A 13,242-nucleotide genomic window follows, 5' to 3' on the forward strand; every position below is an offset into this window, starting at 1 on the left:
TCATAGTCTCAACAGGCAAGTCGCCAGAACTGAGAAATGCAAAAAAGTAAAAAAAACAGCATAAACGGGCAAAGCAAGTTAGAGTTTTAACATACTAAGTGTTAATGATCTTGGGGCAGGTTAATACCACAGGCAGGGAAGGGTTCATCTAAAACAGTTTGATTTTCTAACTGCATCACATCCTTTTAGATGGTTTTGCCAAAGCAATCTAAAAAAAAAAATACTCAGTGTCTTAAAAATCTTTTATTCAGCTGTAGATCTTAATTCACGAGTAGAAGACAAGTCTCCTGATGAACCTCAATTCTCCTTGGATCCTCTCCTAGGTTAAGTGGAACCATGTGGAACACTTACTGTTTCAAAGTCCATGACGCAGGACAGCCTGAGACCTTTCTTAGTCTTCACACTAAGTGCTGGGCAATGGCCAACACTTTAGAGAACTCTCCTTCGCGCTTCCGCAGTATCAAGGGTATTGGGGTTTTTATTCTAGTCCCCGTTGGGTTTCCATTGTCTTCGATGAGCACCACATTGTTGGAATCAAATCTAGGCGTCATGCAAGGGCCAGGCATCCTGTGACCTACAATTAAAGCCTTTTTCTTTTCTCCTTTGATAGCCAATAGAATTTTATCCCCCACTTTCCCAACTCCAGTCTTGTTATACACATGGATGCATTTGGGCGGCCGATGGTACGGTGTGTTCCCCAAGGCACTGTTGTCCACCACTCGCACGCGGGTCAGTTTCTGTATCGCACTGCATGCTCCAGAGATGCTGGCAAAAGAGAAGTAAGAATGCTAGACAGAGCTTCTCAAACAATCCTTGGGGATCAAGGGCAAAGCTCAGCACAGAATCAAGCTGTTATATAAGCCAGTGATAAGGAGTCAGTGAGAAATACATACCATACTGATGACACATCTACTGCGTGCAAAGTGTTCTTTGAAAGTCAGGTGCTACTTTGGGTTTCACATTCAATTTACTAAATGTAAATAAATTATTCATGCGAACAGGGAGTCAAAAGGGCCACTCTACTCTGAAATGTGACTTTAAAACATGATGTTGTGGAGCCTCCCGTTGATTGCACCCTTTAAAACCTCCAGATGCAATGTGTTCAGTTTACAAGTGAAAGGATTTTGTTTTGTTTTTTTGTCAGTGCCACAAACAGCACCAGGGATCTGAGGACTTGGCTACACTTGCAAGTTAGAGCGCACTAAAGCAGCCCTGGACGCTCTAACTCCCGACGTGTCCACACTGGCAAGGCACATAGAGCGTCTGGACTCTGCAGCTGGAGCGCTCCTGGTAATCCACCTCCATGAGAAGCATAAAGCTTGCTGAACCCAGGCTGAAACGCCCCAGCATCAGTGTGAACAAGGTGTTGCGTTACTGAGCTGTGACTGGCCTCCGGGAAAACGTCCCTTAATCTCCTGAAGTCAAGTGGCCACTCTGGTCATTATTTTGGAATCAGCTGCAAGAATGCGGATGTCCCCTTTCCAAGCTCCGTTTCTGATAGCCGGTATGCTTATCTGCTCCAGGACACGGCAACCATTACTGTGGAATGCTGCTTGCGGAGAGTGAGAGAGAGGCAGGGGGGCCTGCTGCTGTCTGAATTTACAAGGCAGCATGCTGACACGCTCTCAGCCCCAAAAACCCACTCTCTCCCCCCCCCCCCCCACATACACACAACATACTCCCTGTCACACTCCACCCCACCCCACTTGAAAAGCACGTTGCAGCCACTTGCACACTGGGATAGCTACCACAATGCACTGCTCTCTGTGGCATTGCAAGAGCTGCTAATGTGGCCACACCAGTGCATTTGTAGCTGACACTGTAAACACAGGGCAGTGTTTTCCCTGCTGCACTCTCCGAAGGGTGGTTTAACTCCCAGCACTCTACATCTGCAAGTCTAGCCATGCCCTGAGAATCAAGCTGGGCTCTTTGTTTCTTGCATGTCCTCATTAGTAATAAAGGTTCTGCAGAATAAATTCTCCCTTCAGAGACACCTGTGAAGTCCCACTGCCTTCCGCGAATGTGCACAGGTGTCACTTAGTCAAAAATTCTCTTCATGATTCAAAAGGAACAGAGCATGAGCTGGATTCTCTTAGCTATTCTGGCTCCATGGGACTAACAAGAATAAAAAGAAGTACAAATGTGTTTGTTAAATCAGCAGATCTGATTCTGAATACACTCAGAGAGAGGAGGGCAGATCTGTACAGTAAGGGGTCATTTTTACATGTTCACTTTTCAGAGTAGAACCTCACTTTAAAATACATTTTTTTAAATTAGTTTTTAAAACATCAAATTTGAATGGTTTATTGGCCCCATTCAAAGAAGACACCTGGCCAAAATCTAGGAAAGTCTCTCACCACTACAAGGGCCCTGTTCAAATTCACTTCACCAGACCCCTTAGGCCCATACTGATCTGATTGCTGGTAAACATCAACCCAGTAGTTTGTTTCTGAATTACACAATGACCACTCAAAGAAGTTCAGGATGAAAGGCCAGCCTATCCACTCAGGTTCTTTCTAGTTTTATAGAGTATAAATTGTACAGTAACTAAATCACAACATCTAGATTCCTCACTCCCTCTTGAAGATGGAGAGTATGTGCACACAACTTTGCCCCCCTCCAGGCCTCCACAAGAAGTGACACACAAACTCCCTGGCTTATCAAGTGCAACACACACTTGTACTGATTTAAACAGAAATTGGCATTTCAAAGAGCAGTGCTGCACAAACACAGAACAAGACGACAGTCCCCATAGAATGGGTACAGCCTCATATTGTTAGCACCGCATGGCTCCAGAGCCTCTCAGTTTCCCAGTTATCTACCATCAACACCTTTTTGTCACAATCCTTTTAAAAGTCTTGGAGACAAATTCTGCTTTCATTTACCCCAGTGTAAGTGGGAATTAGTGGTCCTTATTCTGGATGTCCATATAAATGTAGCCCATGGCACTAAAGACGGGAGGAACGAAGCTCCTTTTATAAGGAAATTGTCTTTATTTGCCTCATATACACTGAGCCCAGATACTACAGTGATGGGTGTGACGTGAATGACTAATAAGTGAGTCAATTTAAAACACTAATCCCCCCTGCAAACTAAGGTTCTAATCAATCCTGCAATGAGACCTGTGTTGGTGGCTCCACATACCCTCACAGAGAATATTGCAGGATCAGGGTCCTAAAGGTTAGTCAATGCATTGCATATGTGAAGCTAATCAATAAATGCCTAGAGGCAGGGACAGGCATTTTAAATTAAAAGAAAACAACGTAAAGGACACTGTCAAGATACAAGAAAAGAATTTTCAAAATTATTTTTTGGTCTAAACACCAGACAATTAACACTAGAAGAATTCTAAGCATGTAACTGACTTTTCACCACATGGGGCTTTTTGTTATCTTTTCTGCATTTCACTCAGCTGGCAACAGTAACAAATGGCTTTTCATGGACTGTAATGACAATTTTTCTCTTACACCGTTTTTACAGAATTAGAATCATGACCTTTTGTGTTTGACCTACAAAATCAGTCCGTTTAAAAACAACAACAAACAACAACAACAACAGGCGTTCACTAAAGGCTGCTCGCAGTATTTGAAAAGTACCTGAAGTGCCGCTGCTCGACCACTCTGTTTACTTGTGTTAACAGCAAGCCCAGCCGCCTACTCAAGAAAGCCATTGAGATTCTGGTAACAAGCCCTGCAGGAGAAACAAGAGAAATATGGATTCTGGAAATTGGATAGTGCTGATTTCAGTTTTTTAAAAAAGGTAAATCATAGGCGGGACCCCAAAAGACACATCTGGGATGTATAGTACATTGCACTGCTGGGCATACATTACTTGAGTGCTGACAGCATCCTCAGCATTGTACAAACCAGAGCAACAGTCCTTGTTTGAATCTGACAGTCAGTACAACTCAGACGTAAAGCATAGGCAGCATGTTCAATATCACTGCAGTGCAGTTTTCTATTTCAGGGGAAATTTACCATTTTAGTGCCTTTTCCCTCTTAATGCAAGCCATGTAACCATTATTTTGGGAATTGTGGGCATGCATGGTGAGAACATAGTCACTATGTAAGACTTTATTCGACCATTAACAGCTACTAAAATTCTCTCCAAAAAACGGTCAAAGAAAATTCTGTTTCCTTTAACACAGGTTTCGATATAAATTCTTTGGGTTTGTGGATTGCAGGAGGCAAGTCACCACAAAACATGAAAGCAATGAAGAAGCTCCAAATGCCACTGATCAGTGGTGCTCCAAATCTTAGCAAGCAGCAGGCATTCCTCAGCTTGTTTCTAGACCCCAATACTATTTCAGGCAATATTTCCCCGCCTGCGGTGCCCACAGGAAACAATCTCCTGTAATCTAAGAAGTTCTTTCTGGAGCCACAGCTTTGAGTAGTATTGCTATTCTTAACTCCTTGCAGCATTCCAACCTCATTATAGCCTTTTGTAAAGACTTGGGCAGGAATTTATCAGATACCAAAATGTTATCTAAACTAGATTCCCTGACTTTCTCCAGGGCCTATATTTTAGGTGCTTCTATTTCTTTGTACCTATGACCATACAGATTAACTGAACTCTTTCCAACAACACTCCCTTCTGCCTCTCTCCTTCCGGAAGTAACCATTAAAATACAGTTGCCACTTATCTTTTAGCCAATTCTGATAACCTTGGGGCCACGTTTTACATACTGGCACATTTTAAGGACCATCTGAAAAAACCTGCCGCAGCACTTCTGCACCGAAACTCACACAATATAGCATGTATTCTTAACTGTGCTGCAAGTGGCCTCACGTGGGCAGGTTTTGAATAAGAGGCTTACCACATTGGAAGTGCGGTATTTTTTGTGGCAAAGAAAAAAACAAAAGAAAACTGCGCCCGGGGTGGGGAGGGGGAATAAGAGAACAGAACCTGGAATAAATTAGCAATATTTCTTAACATTTTGCCCGATTTCCCCTCCACTGTTCCTAGGGTGACCATCTTCACTGCCAAAAAAGGTGTGTTTTTATAGCAAGAGCGCTAATACATATTAGCAATCTCACTGTGAAATACTAGCAAAAACAAGACTCTGTAGTTTTTACTTTTATGTAGCTAGGCAAGCTCAACTATGGCAGGGAGATATAGTAACTTTCCCTAGCAACATGAAGGTTAAGACTACCTATGCCTTGACTCCATTAGGATTTTACAGCAAGGTAGCTTCAGTTACCTCACCCTAAACGCGCACAATGTTCCCGGCAGTGAAGAGACAGACTTTGTCCTCAGTTTTGCTAACACTCCTATATATGCTTTATTTTACTAATGGAAGCAAAACTAAGCACATACATGAGTGTTTACATGTTACTCTCACTACCTCCAGAGCCTGTGTCTAAGGCAAGCCATGGATCTTTCCGACAGATGGCATCAATGAGAAATACCAGTGCTTGTCTGCCCCTTTCCTGTACCATGCTGTCTACTTAAAGTCTAAATTTGCTATTTGTCAGCAACAGCTATCCTTCCATACGAGGATGATGTCTGCCAGGGGAAAAAAGTCATTGATGAGACTTCAGATGGCTGAGGAGTCCAATCAGTGCTCTACAGGTTTTTCCATATATACGGCAGGTGGTTGCTTGGAGACAGCACAACTGCTGGCCGGGATGCTGTACCATTTCCTTCCTCCTCTGCCGTTTCTCAGCCTCTTGAGCAAGGCGATTCTCTTCAAACGGGCTGCGGCTTGCTGTATGATGCAAGCCATAGCAGTCTATTGGCAGCTAGCTCTTCCCAATTTGTGGGGTCAATGCCTCTCTTCTGAAGATATACTTCCAGGGTGTCCTTGTAGCGTTTCCTCGGTCCTCTTACCATGACTGGTGTTAAGCAGGGCTGTTATTGCCCAAAACCTTTTTTCATCTATCTTGCTGTGATCTTGATTCTTACTCATTACCTTTCTTCTGGAATTAGGATGGAGTACTGCATGGACGACAAGCTCTTCAACTGTGGTGTCTTCATTCTAAAACTAAGGTCACCAGGACTGTTATTACTGACCTTCAGTATGCTGACGACAGTGCTATCCTCGTGCACACTGAGGGTGACTTGCAGTCCAGATCTTTTCTCAGGTGCCTATCACAGCCTGGGATTTTCCCTCAACATTGGGAAGACTAAAGTTCTCCACTAGCCTGCCCTAGCACAAGTTGCCTCCCTTCTCCCACAAATTGTCATCGGTGGTGAACTCCTGGAAAACACTGAGCATTTCACTGGCTCATAAAAAGCCCTTGGATATTTCTAACCCCAAATCCTCTGTGTGGAATGAGATTACACAGCCACTGACACAAGATAGCTTCTGCTCTGTTAAAGTGGACAGTGTTCAAGAACTATGTGTGATCAGTATTCCATCTTTATAGCAATGCTGAGAAACTCTTCCATCCCCTCTTCCCCTTCACATTCTGCTAGTCTTAACTTTCCCTTTGAGCTGAAATAGCCCCACAATTCAGCTCATGCAGTGAAACACACTTTGCACTTAATACTGTATGAACAGTAAATCAGATCTTCAATTTGTTTGACTAACATCAGCATTTCCAAACTTCCCAAGGAAATGAAAATTTAGACCACTGGCAGCAAGAGCCCAGCAGGTAAGCCGTTTTTTGATCTATTGTATTGGGTGCCAGACACTCCCAAGTTTAGACCCAGCTCCAATATACTCTGTGTAGCCTTTAAGAAGTCATTTATCCTCTCTGCCTTAGTGTCTCCATCTTAACTCCAAGGGGCAGATTAATTTTTTACTGTCTGTATGGCGGTATGTGAATGCTAAGTATTAAAAGCCTGGTTTAATGCTGGTTTAACAGTCATTATAAAGCACTAAAATCCATCCCACCAGTTGCAGCACAGAACACTTCAACACTCCAGAGAGCTGTTACCACATGCTGGCAAATCTTCAAAGTGGACCAGAGAGGAGACGACAGCATCTGGCACATTCTATTAGAGCAGTAACCGCAAATGTGTGAACAACAAATTAACTTAGTTTTCTTCTTAAGTTTGCTTTCCAGTGTCATTTCTGGACATGTTTTGGTGCTTTGTGGTGCATTTGTAAGAGGCTCTTCCCAGCTTCTCTCAAGCCTTATACAATGCAATCATTGTTCCTTTGGGCACTTCCAAGAGCCACTCATCTGTAGTTGCGATTGCCCAATCAGCACATGAGGGTGCCTTATAATATTGGAGAAAGGAAAGAGAATATTACTGTTTAATATTTAAATATTAACATTCTTCTGATTGTTGACTCATTCGTGCTAGTACAGAAGAGGCCAGTTTTCATGTAGACTAACATTTGTACCATCTTTGTCATGGCCATTGCCCAAAACTAAGACTTGAGATAGCCACCAATCCAGAAGCCAATTTCATGCAGTATAGAGTTTATATGACATGAGGTGCTTCTTGTCACAGAAATGATCACGGCACTGCAACACAGTAACATATCTAGAGCACTTAAACGATGACTACACGTTAAATCCGTCCTAATTTAGGTCACATGGCTGCAGCTAAACTCTAGCAATTACTTTTATTTCATATTGAGAGGGTCCAACTCTGTAAATCCAAGACCTTGAAGCTCTTTTACCCATCTTCCCCCAATCTGACCAATTTTTTTTCGGAATAAGTTTTAGGGGAAAAAAAAAAGTTAATCAAATATTCGCTCACCAAAGTGATAATTCCTAGTCTCCTGATTAAGTCGGAATGTGCAATAACCCGCTGCAGTAAACATTCCATTCTCAAGTGTATTGCAGCATTCTCCCCACTTCAACAGGCCTTCAGCGGACTTACACAAAGCTCAAACACTGCACAGGAAGAGGAACCGTTCATTGGTCACAAAGCACTGAAGGTTATTTATGCACTGTACCATTTTCAAGTGTCGTATTAAAACTCCCAGCTTACCTTACCCCCTCTCCACTAGGCAATAAAGATGTGTTTTATTAATCTTGCAAATGTAAGTGTTTTCCAACAGAAGCAAATACACTGCAGTTCTGGAATATTCCACTCCACCGAACAGAAAGTAGCCAACCCAGAATATTTTATCTAACACACACGGGCTGCCTCATTAACTAGTATGATCTGAGGACATCTTACCACTAAAATAATAGCAGTGACCATGCGTGTTTACTCCCAAAGGGAGCCAAACAATCCACAAGTTGCTGAGTACCTTCTTCAGGATTCAAACCACATGGGAAACAAGACTTGAGTCTTCAAATTCTCTTGATTTCATTTGTGAGTCTGCCAATAGGAAAGGTGGCTTTCCCTCCACACACTTTAGCGACATGTTGCAAGACCATCTCCCCTGTCAACTCCATTTTGGGTGATAAAACCTTAATGCCCATTGCAGGGGTACTTTGTATAGACAGTCACCATGATTACTACATACATTTCTATAGCTCAATTCAAGTAATAAAAGCACCCAGAGACAAATTGGAAATGCACTCTGCAAAACTGTTTACTAATGGCACATTAGGTCACTATAGGATTAAAAGAAATTTTAAAACAAAAGGCCAGAACATCCACTTTTAAGGGACACAATTAACTTGAAATCTAGTCAGTTTTAAAAATGAGTTAACCACCTGCTTCCAAGTCCCCTGGGAATGTTTGTAGTTTCACAGTCACATTTTCCTATTTATAACTTTTTTTCCTGTCCCCTGTTACTAGGTGAAAGGGCAAACACTGAAACCAACTAAATACAAAATTGCTGTTAAATTCACAAAACACAACAGGGGAAAACATCTTTTTCACTCTTAACTGTAGCAATATTATCTTAATAGTCAGTTTAGCAGGGTCTAGCCTGACCATTCTTTCAAACTGAGACTGAAAAAAAGTCAAATTCTGGGCACTAGCACGTACAGACTTGAAATGAGTTCTTCATTCATCATTAAAATGAAGGCAATGAACTCAAGATGATATGCACTATGCAAATGTCAAAACCTGCAGCAGCAGTGTATGGGTTTATTTATAGAATGTCTGCCAACCTGCTCTACAAGAGCCAACTGTGAGCTACAGGGGCTCAACCGATTCAGATTTTTCTTCAGAAAGAAAGAGATGTGATTAAGAGCTTGTGTGTGTTAAAAACACAGGAGATATTCATTACAAAGGCATAATTGGTTTTACATTAATGACACACTATAGAGGCCAAAAAAAAAACTCACACAGAGGGACTTAATTCTTCTAAAATTCAAGTTTTATTAATAGGACTGGTTACTAACCAGAGTATTTATTGGTTCAAGGCAATAACAGAAACTCATTATACCTGTGTTTTAAGAAGGAACAATTCTACTTTTGCATAGTTTCCAAGAGAATCACAAGAATTTGGAATTGGTTCTCAGGATCATAATTAACCAGAGAAAAAAATAAAGACACTGAAGTGTTCCAAATTGAAATTCAGGCCTTTCTTTTTAGTGCTATAGACGCCTGAAAACCTTTTCATAGTAAAATTCCCACTAAAATCTTTTGGGAGTGCAAACTAATCCAAACATTAACCTGCATAACTGGATTTTGCTTTCTAGTCCCCACAGAGTGTGCACATGCACATATATACACCTCAAATCTCAAAACAAACTTATCTCTTTTAAAGATTAGTGAGATCTAGTGGACAGGACAAACAGGAAGTCAGAAGACTGGGTCTATTCCCAGTTCTACCACTGACCTGTTATCCAACCATGGCTGTCTTCATAGCAAAAGGGGGCGGAGGTTGTTTACCCTGAGATAGCTAACTGAGTCAGCTGTCTCAATGTAAAATCTTGGTGCAGACCAACCTAGTTTTGACCCTAAGGTAGCTAGTTGAGGCCAATCCCAGATCGGGGTACAGGGCTGACCTCTACTGGCTACATCAAGGTAAACGCAAAAAAAGGGAGTACTTGTGGCACCTTAGAGACCAACCAATTTATTTGAGCATAAGCTTTCGTGAGCTACAGCTCACTTCATCGGCGATGAAGTGAGCTGTAGCTCACGAAAGCTTATGCTCAAATAAATTGGTTAGTCTCTAAGGTGCCACAAGTACTCCTTTTCTTTTTGTGAATACAGACTAACACGGCTGTTACTCTGAAACCTATCAAGGTAAACGTTATCTGTGCTTTGTCTCCACTGGGATTTTACTGAGAAATAGCTATCTTGATGTAAAACTATCTTCGTCCATTTCACCTTAGCTTCTTTGTGCTTGTCTTCACCAGACATTTACCACCTTGCATTAACTGCCTGCAGATATGTCTTCACTGCAGTTGGCCCAGGCATTTACATGGGTGCTGCCCCAATCCCCTCCTATCAACATACAGAATCCTGTCTCCCAAAGTTTGGTGGTACTTTCAACACAGGCTAGCTGGCACAGCTGGAGGTATGAATAAGAATTTGGGTTCCATCTTCATTCAGGCTGATAGCTCACACACAGTGCAGGGAGGACTAAATCATTTGAGCACTGATAGTCCTCTGATGCCTTCTCATAATTCCCTCCAAAGGGCAGAAAAATTCTTCCACAATTCACTGGGATGGAATCGGACAGGCTCAGCATACTACAGCACAAAGAACCATGTGGCATGGCCCCAGAAGTCCTAGTGATACACCCAGATGAGTGCAGCTCTAGGGAGGGCACAGTAACTTGGGTATGGCTTTGCACTGTGGCTGCTCACACCCAGGTTAAGCTAACCAGAACCGATTTAATAATTTTATTAAGATAATGTTGAAGTAAAAAAGAAAACTGTACAGAGTTTAGGCACAGAAGTTTCTCAACCTAATTAACTCTGCATATCCCAAAGGTTGTTACAAGGAGGAGGAAGAAAAAATGTTCTCCTTAACTTGTGAGGCTAAGACAAGAAGCAATGGGCTTCGGGAGGTTTAGGTTGCACATTAGGAAGAACTTCCTGTGAGAGTGGTTAAGCAAAGAAATAAATTGTCTAGGGAGGTTGTGGAACCTCCATCATTGTCAATTTTTAAGAGCAGTTTAAACAAACACCTGTCAGGGATGGTCTAGATCCGGGGGGAGAGGGGGGTGTTTAGAACTCCTATTCATTTACTGTAAGAGTAAAAATGCATTGATACTAAGAAGACTAAACATAAATAATATTTGGGGAGGGAGGTATACTGGACCCTGAAAGGTGTGCCAGGAGTGAGGGAGCAAGATTTTCTTTGTATTAGACTGCAATAACATTTTCAACAACTTTCCCAAAGGTTGCATCAGTTGAGAAACATTGCCCTTTGTTGATCCTTAAGAGTAAAGTCCCTAGCCTTTGTTTGCCAGAGGCTGGGAATGGGAGACCAGGGATGGATTACTTGATGATTCCCTCTTCTGTTCATTCCCTCCGAAACATTTGGCACTGGCCACTGTCAGAAGACAGGAGACTGGGCCAGATGGACCATTGGTCTGACCCAGTATGGCCATTCTTATGTTCTCAAGAACAAATTTTGTAAGTTGTAATACACATGTGGTGTATCCGAGCCAGACTACTGAAAGGGTCTAGCCTAGACATACCCATTGGTTGACTTTTCTAGTTATACTGTAAGCTCATTGAGGCAGGGATTGGCTATTATTATGTCTGTACAGTACTAAAATAATGGCCCCCGGTTTTGGTTGGGGACTGGAAGCACTAGTATAATACAAAAGAATAACCAGGATGGCCTCACCAAGCCCTGAGTTAAGTGTCCCTTGAGCTCCAGAAAGGTTACAAGGGCAGGCCATGACAGGTGTAACAGAGAGGCTGCAGGTTTCAAAGTAGCAGCTGTGTTAGCCTGTATTCGCAAAAGGAAAAGGAGTACTAGTGGCACCTTAGAGACTAACCAATTTATTTGAGCATAAGCTTTCGTGAGCATGCATCCAATAAAGTGAGCTGTAGCTCACGAAAGCTTATGCTCAAATAAATTGGTTAGTCTCTAAGGTGCCACTAGTACTCCTTTTCTTTTTAGAGAGGCTGCAGAGTTTAGTACAGTTTCCTTTTGTGAATGTGTACTTGAGACAGGAAAGGAAAACAGAGACTTTGTGCTTACAGGGGACAGGCTAGAAGACCATGCAGGGACAGTCAATAGGTGGACCGCTGGCCAAATCCAGACCACCGGACACTTTTGAACAATCTTGTCATTGACTTTTTTTTTATCGTTATCATTTTCCCTGGAGTCTGGAAATTTGGACAAGGACAAAAAAAATAACTGACTACCCCGATCTACAGCGACGCTGCACCTACAGGAAACGAGGGTGCACAGGGCGGTGGGCAGAGGAAGATGCAGCAAGACTCGGGGGTGGCCTCGGCTGAGGAATGAGGAAGGTTTTAGGACATATGTCGAGACCCGTCTCCCCCTCCCAGCCCCCTGCTGTGCACCACGCCGGCAGCCGCCCGGGGTGGCAGCAGCAGCAGCGGGCCATGGCCCGCCCCAGGCCACACGCGGCCGGCCAGCGCCCCGACACCGCAGCGCCCCGCACCGGCTGGGAAGCCGCCCGGGCCCCCGGCCCTGCCCGGAGAGCGGCCCGCGGCGGGGTCCCGGCCGGGGCGGGCGGGCTCTGGCTGCCCCGCGTGGCGCAGGGAACGGGCCCCTCCCGGGGCGGGCACCGGCCCAAGGTCACTCGAGGAACCCAGGAGTCCGGGTCTCCCCCTACCCCGCCCTCCGCGCATGGCAGGGGCCGGCGGGCGCCCCGCGCCCCCCAATCACTCACAGGCCGCAGGCTCCCCGGCTCGATCCCCCAGCGCGCATGCGCAAAAGGGGGAGCCTGTGCGAGCAAATCCGATCCGATCGGCTGAGGGGACGGGGGCGCATGCGCATCAGCCACTGGCGAGCAGCGCCGGAATAGCTCCTCCCACCACCGCCGCCACCTCCTCCTACGCAGGGAGAGGCCACGCCCTCTCGCTCCTTGTCTCCTCCTGGCTCTTCCAGCTGAGCCGGGCGGAGGCTGGAGCAGGAGGTTTAGCTGGTGTGGGGCCGGGGTGCCTCCCGTGAGCGAGTGCGGTGCGGTGCGGTGCCGCCCTCCCTGCTTCGGAGGGGCCAGCTGGAGCCCTTGGGGAGTCCAGCAGAAGGAGTGGGGAGCCGGTCCGTGTCTGACACTGGGGTAAGTGAGCAGCCCGGCAGACACTGCATTGCAATGGCTCGTTCCTTTCCCCTCCCTCCGCCCCTCGCTTTTCTTCCCTTTGCAGCAGCAGCTCCAAGAACCTGTCTCCAAGGCAGCCTGGAAATGTGAATGTCTCCCTCTGTGTGTGCACCTCTCCCCGCCCGTGGGAACGGCTCTCTCCTTCCCCGCTCCAGGATCGGTTTCCAATAGATCCGTGGGGG

At 44.6% G+C, this 13,242-nt stretch overlaps 2 protein-coding genes across 4 annotated transcripts in view; one reads left to right on the plus strand and one right to left on the minus strand.

Moving 5' to 3' along the window:
- Positions 1–228: 228 nt before the first annotated feature.
- MRPL14 (mitochondrial ribosomal protein L14) lies at positions 229–12,738 on the minus strand. 2 transcript variants are annotated; one of them, XM_048843537.2, is made up of 4 exons: positions 12,632–12,729; positions 7,657–7,793; positions 3,597–3,690; positions 229–765 (listed from the first exon to the last, which is right to left on the minus strand). In XM_048843537.2, the coding sequence occupies exons 2-4, from the start codon at positions 7,718–7,720 to the stop codon at positions 399–401; spliced, it is 525 nt and encodes a 174-aa protein (XP_048699494.1). In that variant the 5' UTR covers positions 7,721–7,793; positions 12,632–12,729; the 3' UTR covers positions 229–398. The 2 variants fall into 2 exon arrangements, with proteins under 2 accessions (XP_048699494.1, XP_048699495.1); XM_048843538.2 differs by lacking the exon at positions 7,657–7,793 and having other exon boundaries at positions 12,632–12,738.
- Positions 12,739–12,885: 147 nt separating this feature from the next.
- TMEM63B (transmembrane protein 63B) overlaps positions 12,886–13,242 on the plus strand; it is an 88,156-nt gene continuing 87,799 nt past the window's right edge. For both annotated transcript variants that reach the window (XM_048843535.2, XM_075127020.1), the window contains exon 1: positions 12,886–13,021. The gene's annotated coding sequence lies outside the window, so the exon portion shown is untranslated. The remainder of the gene's footprint in view (positions 13,022–13,242) is intronic.

This window comes from Caretta caretta, chromosome 3 (assembly GCF_965140235.1).
Source record: "Caretta caretta isolate rCarCar2 chromosome 3, rCarCar1.hap1, whole genome shotgun sequence".
Classification (NCBI taxonomy): domain Eukaryota; kingdom Metazoa; phylum Chordata; order Testudines; family Cheloniidae; genus Caretta; species Caretta caretta.